This window comes from Nilaparvata lugens, chromosome 4 (assembly GCF_014356525.2).
Source record: "Nilaparvata lugens isolate BPH chromosome 4, ASM1435652v1, whole genome shotgun sequence".
Classification (NCBI taxonomy): domain Eukaryota; kingdom Metazoa; phylum Arthropoda; class Insecta; order Hemiptera; family Delphacidae; genus Nilaparvata; species Nilaparvata lugens.
In genome coordinates, this window is record NC_052507.1 from 40,558,096 (window position 1) to 40,572,049 (window position 13,954).

General features: G+C 32.5%; 1 protein-coding gene across 6 annotated transcripts in view; it reads left to right on the forward strand.

Moving 5' to 3' along the window:
- Window positions 1–13,954, forward strand: part of LOC111055040 (modular serine protease) — a 52,377-nt gene that overhangs the window by 17,416 nt on the left and 21,007 nt on the right. For 2 of the 6 annotated variants that reach the window (XM_039427472.1, XM_039427474.1), the window contains 3 exons: window positions 640–816; window positions 10,346–10,465; window positions 12,057–12,305. In XM_039427472.1, the coding sequence (XP_039283406.1) occupies window positions 640–816; window positions 10,346–10,465; window positions 12,057–12,305 (546 nt within the window). Of the gene's footprint in view, window positions 1–639; window positions 817–10,345; window positions 10,466–12,056; window positions 12,306–13,487; window positions 13,734–13,954 lie in introns of all 6 variants that reach the window. The other 4 variants (XM_039427473.1, XM_039427475.1, XM_039427476.1 and 1 more) reach the window with 3 other exon arrangements.

Genomic DNA, 13,954 nt, shown 5'->3' on the forward strand with positions numbered 1-13,954 from the left:
CATTACTTTTCAAGATTTGAGGTAGCTTGTTATAAAATTTCCTACCAATATAATCTGGTTTTTGTTCAAATAACCTACTATTGTGACCCATTATATGATAATCTGCTCTGTTTCGCGTATTATACTCATGAACATCTGAATTCTGGATCACACCACACGTTTTCACATGCATTACAACTTCATATACATACAAAGATGGCACAGTTAATAGACCAAGCTTTTTAAATAAAGGCCTACAAGAGTCTAACCTATTCACTTTCTCTATACATCTGAGTGCCTTCTTTTGAATCTTAAACACTCTGTCCATATTTTGTTGAGATGAATTACCCCATACTAAAATAGCATACCTAATATGAGATAGTATAAGTCCATGGTAAGCAGTTAACAGTAGTTTTTTATCATTCAGCCTAGCAAGCTGCCGCAGGACAAATACCCCAGATGATATCTTATTACATATCCTTAGTCTTAAACTTTGTCATTAAACATGTCTTTAAGTCTTAAACTTTGGGTTGCGTCTTAAATGAAACACCCGTTAGTTGTAATTAATCAGTCGCAAAATACGTTTTAGTGTTTCAATAATTTATGACTTATTAACTCTCGAAACTCTCAGTTTTAATCACAGAATAAATTTTTCTCTAGCTGTCCCCAGAATACTTTTCGATGTGCGTATGGAGCTTGCATTGATTCTGATAAGAAGTGTGATGGAGAGAATGATTGCGCTGATGGCTCAGATGAACAACTACAAGAATGCCGGAGTTCTGCCAGTTCACAGGTTTCTAATACGGTTACTACTTCATCTTCATCTGCTTGTAGAAGGTATACCAAATATCAATAATAATATCGGGGCACCAAGCTTCGCTCGTTATTTTTATTTATTGATAAACACAACACAATTCTCTAAAATGATCGTGTTTATATTTCACATCTGGCTATATGATTGTCATCTTATGAATTTCGGGGATGCAATATTTCGATTTTTCACATACTCGCTCACTCACTTTTTTACTATCCATAGCTGTTTCAGCCAAGGATGAATTATCCTTTCAATGTCGTTCAGCGAGTTTTTCCAAGGAAGAGACCTAGTGCAATCAAATTTTTATATCATAAACCTACTATGTTCCAAATTTCGTGAAGATCCGTTGACGAGATCCTTTGACGTTTGCTACAACACTTTGTGTTTTATGACAATTAAGGATTATTTATTGATTGATTGATTGATTGGTTGAACATAAATAATAACGCACCAGATATAAAAATATATACAAATATACGGAAATTGCTCCCTTAATATAATAGGATACAGAGTGAGTCATGTATGGGAATCCCACAATAAGTTAAAGACTGTTGAATATATAATACTGTAACTTTCAGGATAAGTTATTGGTCGAATACTCTACCTTTTCATGTACAACCGAATTTCAACCCCTCATAAGGGGGTGACTTAGGGGTTGTAACTCGGATATTTTAAATGTAAACACCCATTTTGTTTTACATCATTTTAAAGGCCTTTTTAAAAAAAGAAAGATGGCATCGATAAAGGTTGTAATATTACATTTTTTCTCGATTGGAATCGAATCTTCAATTTGAGATCTATAAAAACTTTATAGTAAATATCAGAGTAATCGATATACGGACAACTTTTTGACTGAGAATTTATCGTAAATGATTGTGTTGCATGTTCCATGGTGTCACCGAGGCTTAGTTGACAGAATTAACAGATAAATGGATTATTTAAATAGAGATGATATATAAAAATTTAAAATAATAGTTTCAAAATAGAGTTTTGTTGAGAGCAAATGTAAAATGTGAATTCTAAACTTGTAATTTATAAATTTTTGGTGACATGTCCATGACATAGACACTGATTTTGAGATGTGGTTTTTGTTCTGACGAGGAGGCTAGCTTCTTCTCTCTAAAATGATGGCTGGCTGTGTGTGTTCTAATTTTGTGCTCTCTGAATATTATTAATGTTTTAAATTGAGTTTTGAACAGTTTATAGTGTTCTATTTTGTCTATAATTTGATTTGTGTGTCTACAAGCCTATAGCCATTGTTTTCAACTATATAAACTGGATAAGTATTTAGCTTGTAGTGACTTTAGATGCTTAAATGTGTAAGGTATTGTTCTTTGTGTATTTGTATAGTATATTGCCAAAATTCTTCTGAAGATTATAAGTTGGTTTGCTCTGAAAACTGGATTTCTCATTCATAGGCGATAGATCCATTCATAGGCGATAGATCCATTCATAGTTTATCAAGAATCTATTACGTTGGAGCCGATAAATTTCCTTAGGTTAATAGGTGAGACATGCTATCCAACCGATTTAGGAGAAATTGGTAGCACGGCAAATGTTACCCCTGTGGTGGGACTGAATTACAAAATAAATATGTCCCAAATGGTACACCATGAAATCCCTGGTTATAAAAAATTATTGGTAGGATAGATATCTTGATAGGTTATGAATGGTATACTGCTGAATGGGAGGTCAGTTCTGGAGTGGTCAAGTTTTAATGAATAGATATCAGTGCATATTACAAAATGGCAAACATTAAAAATGATCTGAATCTTATAGCATTCTTAACACAAAAGTTTGATGAGCAAAATGCTAGGTTTGATGAGCTAAATGCTAGATTTGATGAGCAAAATGCTAAGTTTGATAAGCAAAATGCTAAGATTGATAATTTGAAACAAGATCAAAATGCTAGGTTTGATGATATGAAGCAAGAATTTGCTAGCATTAGACTAGAGCAGGTTAGTATGAACCTTCTATTGAAAGATGCACATGAGACATTGATTGATAGTCATGAAGATGAAGGCAGATTGAAGCAAGATGATAGTAGTGTTGAGATACAAGATCAATTAGTTCAAGTTTCAGATAATGTAGGCCTAGTTAATGTTATTGAAAAAGTAAATCCTAGTGAGATAGTAAAATTGAGTAATGTAGTAGGTAGGGAGCTGTCTTTATTGAAAGTCAACAGTAAAGAAAGTAGTATTGCCAAATTGATAGTTAGGAAAACAGTAAGTAAAGTGAATGTTTACATGAGACAGGTTTCTGTAGAGGTTAGGAACAATGTAAACAAAATGAATCTTGCTTTGAATCAAGTTGATGAATTCAACTTTCAACTGAAAATTGAAAAGGTGTATGCAAAGCATTATTTAGTAAACATGACTAACTTTTGTAAGCAAAACGGCTTTGTTGAAACAAATGAACCCATGAATAAAATCATGTTCTTGAAGAAAACAAAGCACAAAGTCACCATTGATGTGTTAGTATTCAAAGGTTGTTTCAAGTTGCTCATTTACAAGATGATGACTGTGAATCACATGATGAAAGGGTATTCCCCAGCACACAATGATTAGGAATCCTGTGTTATGCCGGGATTCAGAATAGCATAATCGCTACGCAGTGTATGGTAAGAGTCCATAATTGTGTCTTTTTTCTTTCCTGTAGCCTATTTTTCTTGGCCCTTAATCTTTTCAAATTTCGATTCTTTCCTGTCTTTGTGTAATGTTCAGTAAATTTCTTCTATGATGCATATCTTAACCAATCTTGTCCATAGTCATTTAAATTTGTATTTTTCTGAAATAATTTTGGAAGTTAAAATAGTAGCTTATTTTCCTAATCTTTAAATTGTTGATAAAACTTAACTTTTCTAAAATCTATCCATTGTAGTGTAAATAATTGTTTGCTTGCGGTATATTTTTTCATCATGTATTACATATTTTAATTATGTCTATTTTTTTCAAGTATCATATTAGGTAATTAGGTTTTTCAGAGCAAATTATGTCTCATTTTCAGTATATTTTTATTAAATATACTTCCTTATGAAAGTTCAGTACTGACATGTAGGATAGGCTCTAATTAATCTTTCTCTTCTTTGTATTATTTAGGAAATTTATTTACCCAATTTTCTTTTTCTCTTGTTTGTATTTTTTAGGGAACTTATTTACCCATTATCCATCTTGATCATCTTTGTATTGTAATCTTGAAATGTTTGTACTTATTATACAGTTTTCAAATTCTGAATTTATTTAAAAAATAAATGGTTCAATTTAGAACATGCTGAAATTTAATCTTATATATAAATTCTTTTGTTATAATAATAAACTTCAAAATTTGAAAGTATTAATGAATTGTGTCACCATATATATGAGATGTATTAATGAGAGTTAACTTGAATAATAATGTTTTCATTACATAAAAACATCTTGTCATATTATTAATTGAAGTGAGTTAAAGGTTAAAATTTCACTAAAGTTTTTGTAATTGATGTCTTTTTCTAAATTTTTAAAACTGTTTATTCTATAAATTTTGATATGATTGATTATCGTTTGAAATGGATGCTGAAGTGTATGTAGAATTTTTAGTGGGGTTTGTTGATTAGAATTTTGCTGGTATGTGATTGTTTTTTGAGATGGAAAACCATTATTGCCTAAAGAAGGAATAACAGAGGTTATGACTTAGAGAGGCAGTAATGAGATAATATTTTTTTGTGTTGATTACTTATGTTGATTGCCATAGATGCAAAATAATGATTAATAATGTTGATTGCCATAGATGCCGGTGATTACTTATGAATACTGATTGCCTTTGAAGCAAAATATTATTGATGTTTTGAATGATTTCTTGTTTAATGATTGATAGTAAAGTTTTGTCATGAAATGTAGTTTGTGTTTAGAACATTGAAAAGTCGAAATAAACTATAGTATCCAGCAAACGATGATTAATAATATTGAATATTTTGCTTTTTATAAAATATTTGAACAATGAATAAATGAAAATGAAATTATTTTTTTCTATTAAAATTTTGTAATTGATGTCTCCAAATTTCACAATATATGTATTGCTGACTGTATAATAAGATGTTAACAAATTTCATTTTTATATTGATTATATACTTAGAAATAATTTTCATGTGTATTAGATTGTATTGATAGCCTAATCAAAAATTTCCTTTTAGTTTATAAGCATTTTAAGATAACAGGTACAGCATGGACATAAACATTGAAATAATTATCATGTGAATCTCGAAATCAGCAACAAGTGAACGCCATGAAGAGTGTTAAGAACATTTGGGTGATTTTCGAACTAGTGTAACTCATCAATTGAATGTCTACACCAATATCTATGCTGATGCCTACACCAATAACTACGCCAATATCTACACTGATGCCTATGCCAATATCAACGCCAATATCTGCTCTGATGTCAATATCTACACCAATAACTACGCCAATATCTGCTCTGATGTCAATATCAACGCCAATATCTACACTAATATCTACACCAATAACAACTCCAAAATCTGCTCTGATGTCAATGTCAACGCCAATAACTACGCCGATGCCTGTGCTGATGCCAATGCCAATATCTACGCCAATGCCTACGCCGATGCCAATGCCTGCGCCAATGTTGATGCCAATGCCAATGCCGACACCAAAGCATACGCCAATGACAACACCAACGCTTATTGCTGACCTTGTATCTCAAACTTCAACACTACCACATTACCTGGAGGTAATTGCCATCCATGTTCACGTTTGCAACTTTGAATTCAGAATAACAGTCACAGTATCATGAAAGAATTGATTCAAAAAAATCCTCTCCTAAATTATTCCTGTATACAGAACTCTAAACCTTGAAAGCTGAAAATATCAAAAAACCAAACCTTACCTAAATTAATCCTCACCTAAGTTAATCCTGTATGCAGCGTCTATCTCTTTTCCGAAAAACAAATTACATTGTCATTTCAAGCCTGAAATGTACATTGTATAATTACAAATATGATACAAAGTTTACGTGACTCTGTATCGAGTTTGGTATGCAGCCGTCTACTACAAGCATGAGGTAATGCTAACTGAGATGTCACCTGTATCGAGTTTGGTATGCAGCCGTCTACTACAAGCATGAGGCAATGCTAACTGAGATGTCACCTGTATCGAGTTTGATATGCATCAGTCGACTACAAGTATCAGCCCAACACTACGTGCATCCAGATCAGCCCAACACTACGAGTATTCGGATCAGCCCAACACTAACGTCATCACACTGGAGTCACACTTAACTGAAAATCATACTGAGTGCCTTAACGGACTGTTTTCCAAAATTTGCATCGATAAAATCAACCGCATCAATAGTGAAAGAAATGAACATTTTTTGATTTATTGAAATTTTATGTGAAAATTAAATGTAACAATTCATCAATTCATTTAAAAAAAAAATAATAATAATAATAATTTTTTATTCAACATACTAAATTTTTTTTTATGAAATAAAAATTGAATTTTTCTATCTATTAAATTTATGTGCAATTTCAAAAAACTATTCTTTGTATATTAAACTTTCTGTTGAGATATTTTCCTTTAAATTATAAAGCTAAATCAAAAGTAATTTTGATATTCTATACTTTGAAATATTGTTTGGAAACATATAACAAATGCTATTGATGAATTTTTATAATAATTTTCAATATTATAGGACAACATGTAATGTTTTTATAGAAAAAATTGTTACTGTTCTCGAATTTACAATTCAAAAATTTCCATTTGGGTCAATGTAATTTTTTTCTTTAAATTTTCAAACAGTAAAATTTTTTATGTCAAGAGGGGGGTATTTGTAATATTACATTTTTTCTCGATTGGAATCGAATCTTCAATTCGAGATCTATAAAAACTTTATAGTAAATATCAGAGTAATCGATATACGGACAACTTTTTGACTGAGAATTTATCGTAAATGATTGTGTTGCATGTTCCATGGTGTCACCGAGGCTTAGTTGACAGAATTAACAGATAAATGGATTATTTAAATAGAGATGATATATAAAAATTTAAAATAATAGTTTCAAAATAGAGTTTTGTTGAGAGCAAATGTAAAATGTGAATTCTAAACTTGTAATTTATAAATTTTTGGTGACGTGTCCATGACGTAGACACTGATTTTGAGATGTGGTTTTTGTTCTGACGAGGAGGCTAGCTTCTTCTCTCTAAAATGATGGCTGGCTGTGTGTGTTCTAATTTTGTGCTCTCTGAATATTTTTCTGTTTAAGTGAATTATTAATGTTTTAAATTGAGTTTTGAACAGTTTATAGTGTTCTATTTTGTCTATAATTTGATTTGTGTGTCTACAAGCCTATAGCCATTGTTTTCAACTATATAAACTGGATAAGTATTTAGCTTGTAGTGACTTTAGATGCTTAAATGTGTAAGGTATTGTTCTTTGTGTATTTGTATAGTATATTGCCAAAATTCTTCTGAAGATTATAAGTTGGTTTGCTCTGAAAACTGGATTTCTTATTCATAGGCGATAGATCCATTCATAGTTTATCAAGAATCTATTACGTTGGAGCCGATAAATTTCCTTAGGTTAATAGGTGAGACATGCTATCCAACCGATTTAGGAGAAATTGGTAGCACGGCAAGGTGTTCTATGATACTTGTATCCAAAATGGCGGCTGATTGAAGTTTTAGTTTTTAAAGAAATGAGGTGTTGTAACTCAAATATTTTGGAAGTAAACACCCATTGTGTGATACATCATTTCAAAGGCCTTCTATAAACGAGAAAGGTGACATCAATAAAAATGTTCTATGATACTTTTATCCAAAATGGCGGCTGATTGCACTTTATGAATAATATCGGGGCACCGAGCTCCGCTCGATATTATTTATTCATCGACTTTTGATAAAGCGAACACAATTCTTTAAAATGAATGGGGAAGGACTAACAGGCACAGCCCAAAAATGTTTCTTCCCGAATTTTGATTTATACACTATAAATGATCCAGAAAGTAGGTTATGTTCCATACACTTGAATTTAGGTTCAATTTTCTGTTCAAACATTTGAAAACAAAAAGGTTTTAATTTAGATTATTTACAAACCAAATTGAATAAGAAAATAACACTCACTAATCACTTGAAATTGTCAAATAATGATCAAATTTGAAAATTATGATATGCCTACTCTAGTTTAGGAGGATTATCATTTCATGCCAACAAATCAGATTATGTTGATCAAGTAGATTAAATTGTCTAGCTTGATAACATTTCTCGCTGATTGATCATGATTACACAGCTATAAATAATTCTGTCTCTCTCCCTCACAGGCACACGCATCTTCTGTTATCGAGAGACGACGAAATTATCATCTGTTTTCCAAGGATGAATTATCCTTTTCATGTCCTTTAGCAAGTTTTCCCAGGGATGAGACCTATAGTGTTTTTATATCATAAACCTACTATATTCCAAATTTCGTGAAAATCGTTAAAGCCGTTTTCGAGATCCGTTGAACATAAATAACCATATAACCAGATATAAAAATCTGGTGTGGCGCACTCACACAACTTTCCTTGCCGTTATGAAAATTGATCACCTGACGCTAGTGTACACGCGCATCTCAAGTCTACTTATAAACAAAGATCTGAGCCAGCTGGTGACAGGACAATAACGCTGGAGACATACGAGGTCGGCTATCTATCTCTTCATAGTGAATCATTTAATAACAGTTGCCAACAGTTTGCAATTGGATAATTACATTTTCTCGAACTTCAAGCTTATTTTCAATTTTAGGTGAAAATGTTACTGGAAATAAATTGTAGAAATTTTCATGCTGAATCTTTCAGACTCGAAATTTTCTGTTCAAATTGTATCTGAAGCCTGATAATTGAGAATCTAAAATCAAACTTTGCATGGATGGGGCGGAGCTCCTGAAATTTTTACAGATAGGAGACTTGTGGCAGTTGATAGAGTTTATCAATGACTATATTAGGTATAAATTTAATCAAAATCGTTGGTGCCGTTTTCGAGAAAATCGCGAAAAACCCGGTTTTTGAGAACATTTTCGCCTTTTTAGCCGCCATCTTGAATTGCATTTGATCGAAATTGTTCGTGTCGGATCCTTATAGTGTAAGGACCTCAAGTTCCAAATTTCAAGTCATTCCGTTAATTGGGAGATGAGATATCGTGTACACATACGCACACACACACACACACACACACACACACACACACACACACACACACACACACACACACACACACACACACACACACACATACAGACCAATACCAAAAACCACTTTTTTGGACTCAGGGGACCTTGAAACGTATAGAAATTTAGAAATTGGGGTACCTTAATTTTTTTCGGAAAGCAATACTTTCCTTACCTATGGTAATAGGGCAAGGAAAGTAAAAATATAAACAGATATACAGAAATTGCTCGCTTAATATAATAGGATTTCTTTAAAAACTAAAACTTCAATCAACCGCCATTTTGGTTAAACGTATCATAGAACATTTTTATTGATGTAATCTTTCTTGTTTTAAAAATGCCTTTAAAATGATGTACCACACAATGGGTGTTTAAATTTGAAATATTCGAGTTACAACCCCTAAGTCACCACCTTATGAGGGGTTGAAATTCATATGTACGTGTAAAGGTAGAGTATTCGACCAATAACGTATCCTGAAAGTTACAGTATTATATCTACAACAGTCTTCAATTTATTGAGGGGTTTCCATACATATGACTCACTCTGTATATTATTCTTTTCCAAATTACCAATGACACGACTCTCGTTACTTGTATTTATTAATGGTTCGTTTGTTATATTCCATAAACGACGCTTGTTCAATAGATTCAAATGATGCGGGTAGTCAAGCTAAGAGCCTTATAATTTGAAGCCTCCAGTCTGGCGAAAACTGACTACCATTTTGGAGGCATTGGCAATGGTTGCACTGAGTTGTTCGCGTTTATTATAAAGTGCTTTCACAGTCGCGTCCATTCAAAGTAGTGGGTTAAGTCAACCACCTGAGACTCGTCCATTCAAATTAGTGGCATTAGTCAAGTACCTGAGTCGTGTACCCAGCTGATCTGACTGATGACTATATCTATAGCCAGGCAAGCGGACCATCGACGTTATTGTGATTATTATTGCAGAGTCATAGACCACAAGCCACTCTTCTCTGAATCTCTTCAACTAAAATTAGACGACTGTTGCCCTCTTTACTTCCTACGTCAGAATGTATATCTCAATAATGATGAATCTTTAAAATTATAATTCTGGTTTACATAAGCTGATGAATGCGTCAGCGATGTCTCTATATATAATAACGCTTCAAGCTTTTTCCAGGAAAATCTGCGGTACACAAAGTAGTTTTAGGATTTTACCATGTTTTAATCAATAACTAGCAACATTTATCAAAAACAACTGTAATTTGTAGCCCACCTATAGATCTCTACTTTTTTCGCAAATTGACCCAATATTATGATATCAGCGCCTTTTCAAAATTATTTTTTATATAATTTTCATTCCACTGTTAGTAAAACATTTGAATATCATTTTCACAGATTTGAGTTCCAATGCAGTAATGGAGACTGTATCGACAGTTCCCTCGTATGTGATGGACCAAGGCATTGTCCAGATGGATCGGATGAAACAATTACTCAGTGCTACAATATTGGACTCATGTAATATTGGTTTTTTTACGGTATTTATATATTACAGAGTCAATTTCAATGTTTTCTTGTATATTTTGTGTATATCTGTCACCAGTCAGTTTAGTCAATTAGAAGGCCACTTTGCAGAATCAATAATTTTATTATAATGGATTGAAATAATATAATTCTTCCAATAACCAGTGCAGTTAAAATTCGGGTTTATTGAATCTATCACAAAATTCTACATAATACCCAAATAATATTCGATAAATCATAAAATTGTATATTTTTCTAAACAAATGCCCAATACTCTGCCATATTTTCATCTCACTACGAGGTACGGTACAGAAGAATTTCCAGAATTTTTTATAGAATACTTGAAAATTTTCCTATAAGCTCAGCAATATATAGATATATTAAAGAATACTTACTGAGGGTTTCACTACTCTCGTTGTAGAAATTCGCCAAGCCAGGATAATGATAGGGTCCAATCATAGAGAAAACATAGCATGAGATATTATCTTATAGGTACATAGTTGTGATAAGATTGGCCAGATGGCGTGTGCGAAAAAGACTGCGCCATACTGTAAAGGTCCTTCCCGTAAGTTGGGGCCTGTTGCCCAATGTCAGCCAACTCGAATACCACGCATCTGCCAAGGTATAACCCTCCTTAACGTATCTCAAGGTTATATAATTATGTTATAGAAGGCTGACTTTTCTTTATGGTTCAACTATGTTGAATTCTCAAGTATTGTGATACTAATATTACAAAAAAATGCTTCATGTGAATATGAAATGCTATGTTTATATAAAGGCTTCATAAGTAAATAATGGTAGGTATTTATATAAGTAGGTATATGTATAACTATAACTGAATGAAGGATGAGTACAGTATCTCGAAACTAATTCTAAATATGCATTATATACCAATGAATATTCATCGCTAGAGCATCTTATAATTAACTGGAAGTTGAAGTTTAAACTTATTAAAATATCAAAATTCACTAGTTAGTCAAACTAAATTGTAATAGTTGTTACCACTACTTATAAGAGTTATAATGATGGATGAAGATTTTGTTATCTCTCAAATGACATTTTTGCACAATCATTTTTTCCTTCATATGTCTCAGAAAAAATCTCACTCTAGTCTCTAGATACACCAATATCTATTCAATTCCACTGTAATATTCTTCACAACTCGAAAAACATATTAAATAAATGAGGTAAATTTACATAGTTGTTGCCATATACCTCAGGCTGCATCATCCTCTTCCTTTTGCCGGTGTTTTTGCCTCACCTACTGTACTTATAGGAGCATAATAATTATTATGGTTACTGTTAGTAGGATAATTAAATCTCTATTTAATAATTATTATCTTTTAAATTATGAATAAGAATATAATTTCGTGATTATTTCTAATAAATTAAATAAATTAGCAGTTCCTGAATTTTCATGTATGTACTTTTATATTAGTTTAGTGCAGTAGCTTATATTTATAATTATTTCTTGTATTTGTTTTTGGCAAATGGATAAATTAATTAATTTATTCATTCAAAATCAAATAGAATAATACTAAATTATTTCTGCTCGTAATCATGTTTTGTTGTGGTCGCAAATTAGGTGTCCGAGAGGCTCGTTCAGGTGTGATTATGGCGCATGCGTAGAAGGTGACATGAGATGCGACGGCAGAATGGATTGTGCCGACAATTCGGATGAGAAAGGGTGCGGCGACTTAACGCCTTCTCCTCCTCCTCCTCCTCCTCCTCCTCCACCTCGTCCTACACCATCGCCGCGGCCAACCACCCCAACCCCCATCTGGACAACCAGGTGGACCACTACTCGCAGAACAACCCCAGTAGCACCTCCTCAGTAAGATTAATACATACCAAACATTAATTTTTTTCTCTATAGTATATCCATACTTTTTCACTGTTAAAATTAAACTTGAATTTTAAAAAACTTTTGGAGTGAAAATGCACTTACTTTTGTAGTGATGATCGTTTCGACCTGTTGTTGGTCAGTCTGATGATGACCAACAACAGGTCGAAACGATCGTCACAACAAAAGTAAGTGAATTTCACTTCAAAAGTTTTTTAAAATTCAAGATTAATTTTTTGAATCAATATTTATGTCATGTATTTATAGTAAATACTGGAATTCGCTAATTTTTCAATATGGTACTGCTAAAAAGTATCAGGAGAATATTTACTTGAAATACTTAGAATATGCTATGTTTATATAAAGGCTTCATAAGTAAATAATGGTAGGTATTTATATAAGTAGGTATATGTATAACTATAACTGAATGAAGGATGAGTACAGTATCTCGAAACTAATTCTAAATATGCATTATATACCAATGAATATTCATCGCTAGAGCATCTTATAATTAACTGGAAGTTGAAGTTTAAACTTATTAAAATATCAAAATTCACTAGTTAGTCAAACTAAATTGTAATAGTTGTTACCACTACTTATAAGAGTTATAATGATGGATGAAGATTTTGTTATCTCTCAAATGACATTTTTGCACAATCATTTTTTCCTTCATATGTCTCAGAAAAAATCTCACTCTAGTCTCTAGATACACCAATATCTATTCAATTCCACTGTAATATTCTTCACAACTCGAAAAACATATTAAATAAATGAGGTAAATTTACATAGTTGTTGCCATATACCTCAGGCTGCATCATCCTCTTCCTTTTGCCGGTGTTTTTGCCTCACCTACTGTACTTATAGGAGCATAATAATTATTATGGTTACTGTTAGTAGGATAATTAAATCTCTATTTAATAATTATTATCTTTTAAATTATGAATAAGAATATAATTTCGTGATTATTTCTAATAAATTAAATAAATTAGCAGTTCCTGAATTTTCATGTATGTACTTTTATATTAGTTTAGTGCAGTAGCTTATATTTATAATTATTTCTTGTATTTGTTTTTGGCAAATGGATAAATTAATTAATTTATTCATTCAAAATCAAATAGAATAATACTAAATTATTTCTGCTCGTAATCATGTTTTGTTGTGGTCGCAAATTAGGTGTCCGAGAGGCTCGTTCAGGTGTGATTATGGCGCATGCGTAGAAGGTGACATGAGATGCGACGGCAGAATGGATTGTGCCGACAATTCGGATGAGAAAGGGTGCGGCGACTTAACGCCTTCTCCTCCTCCTCCTCCTCCTCCTCCACCTCGTCCTACACCATCGCCGCGGCCAACCACCCCAACCCCCATCTGGACAACCAGGTGGACCACTACTCGCAGAACAACCCCAGTAGCACCTCCTCAGTAAGATTAATACAAACCAAACATTAATTTTTTTCTCTATAGTATATCCATACTTTTTCACTGTTAAAATTAATCTTGAATTTTAAAAAACTTTTGGAGTGAAAATGCACTTACTTTTGTAGTGATGATCGTTTCGACCTGTTGTTGGTCAGTCTGATGATGACCAACAACAGGTCGAAACGATCGTCACAACAAAAGTAAGTGAATTTCACTTCAAAAGT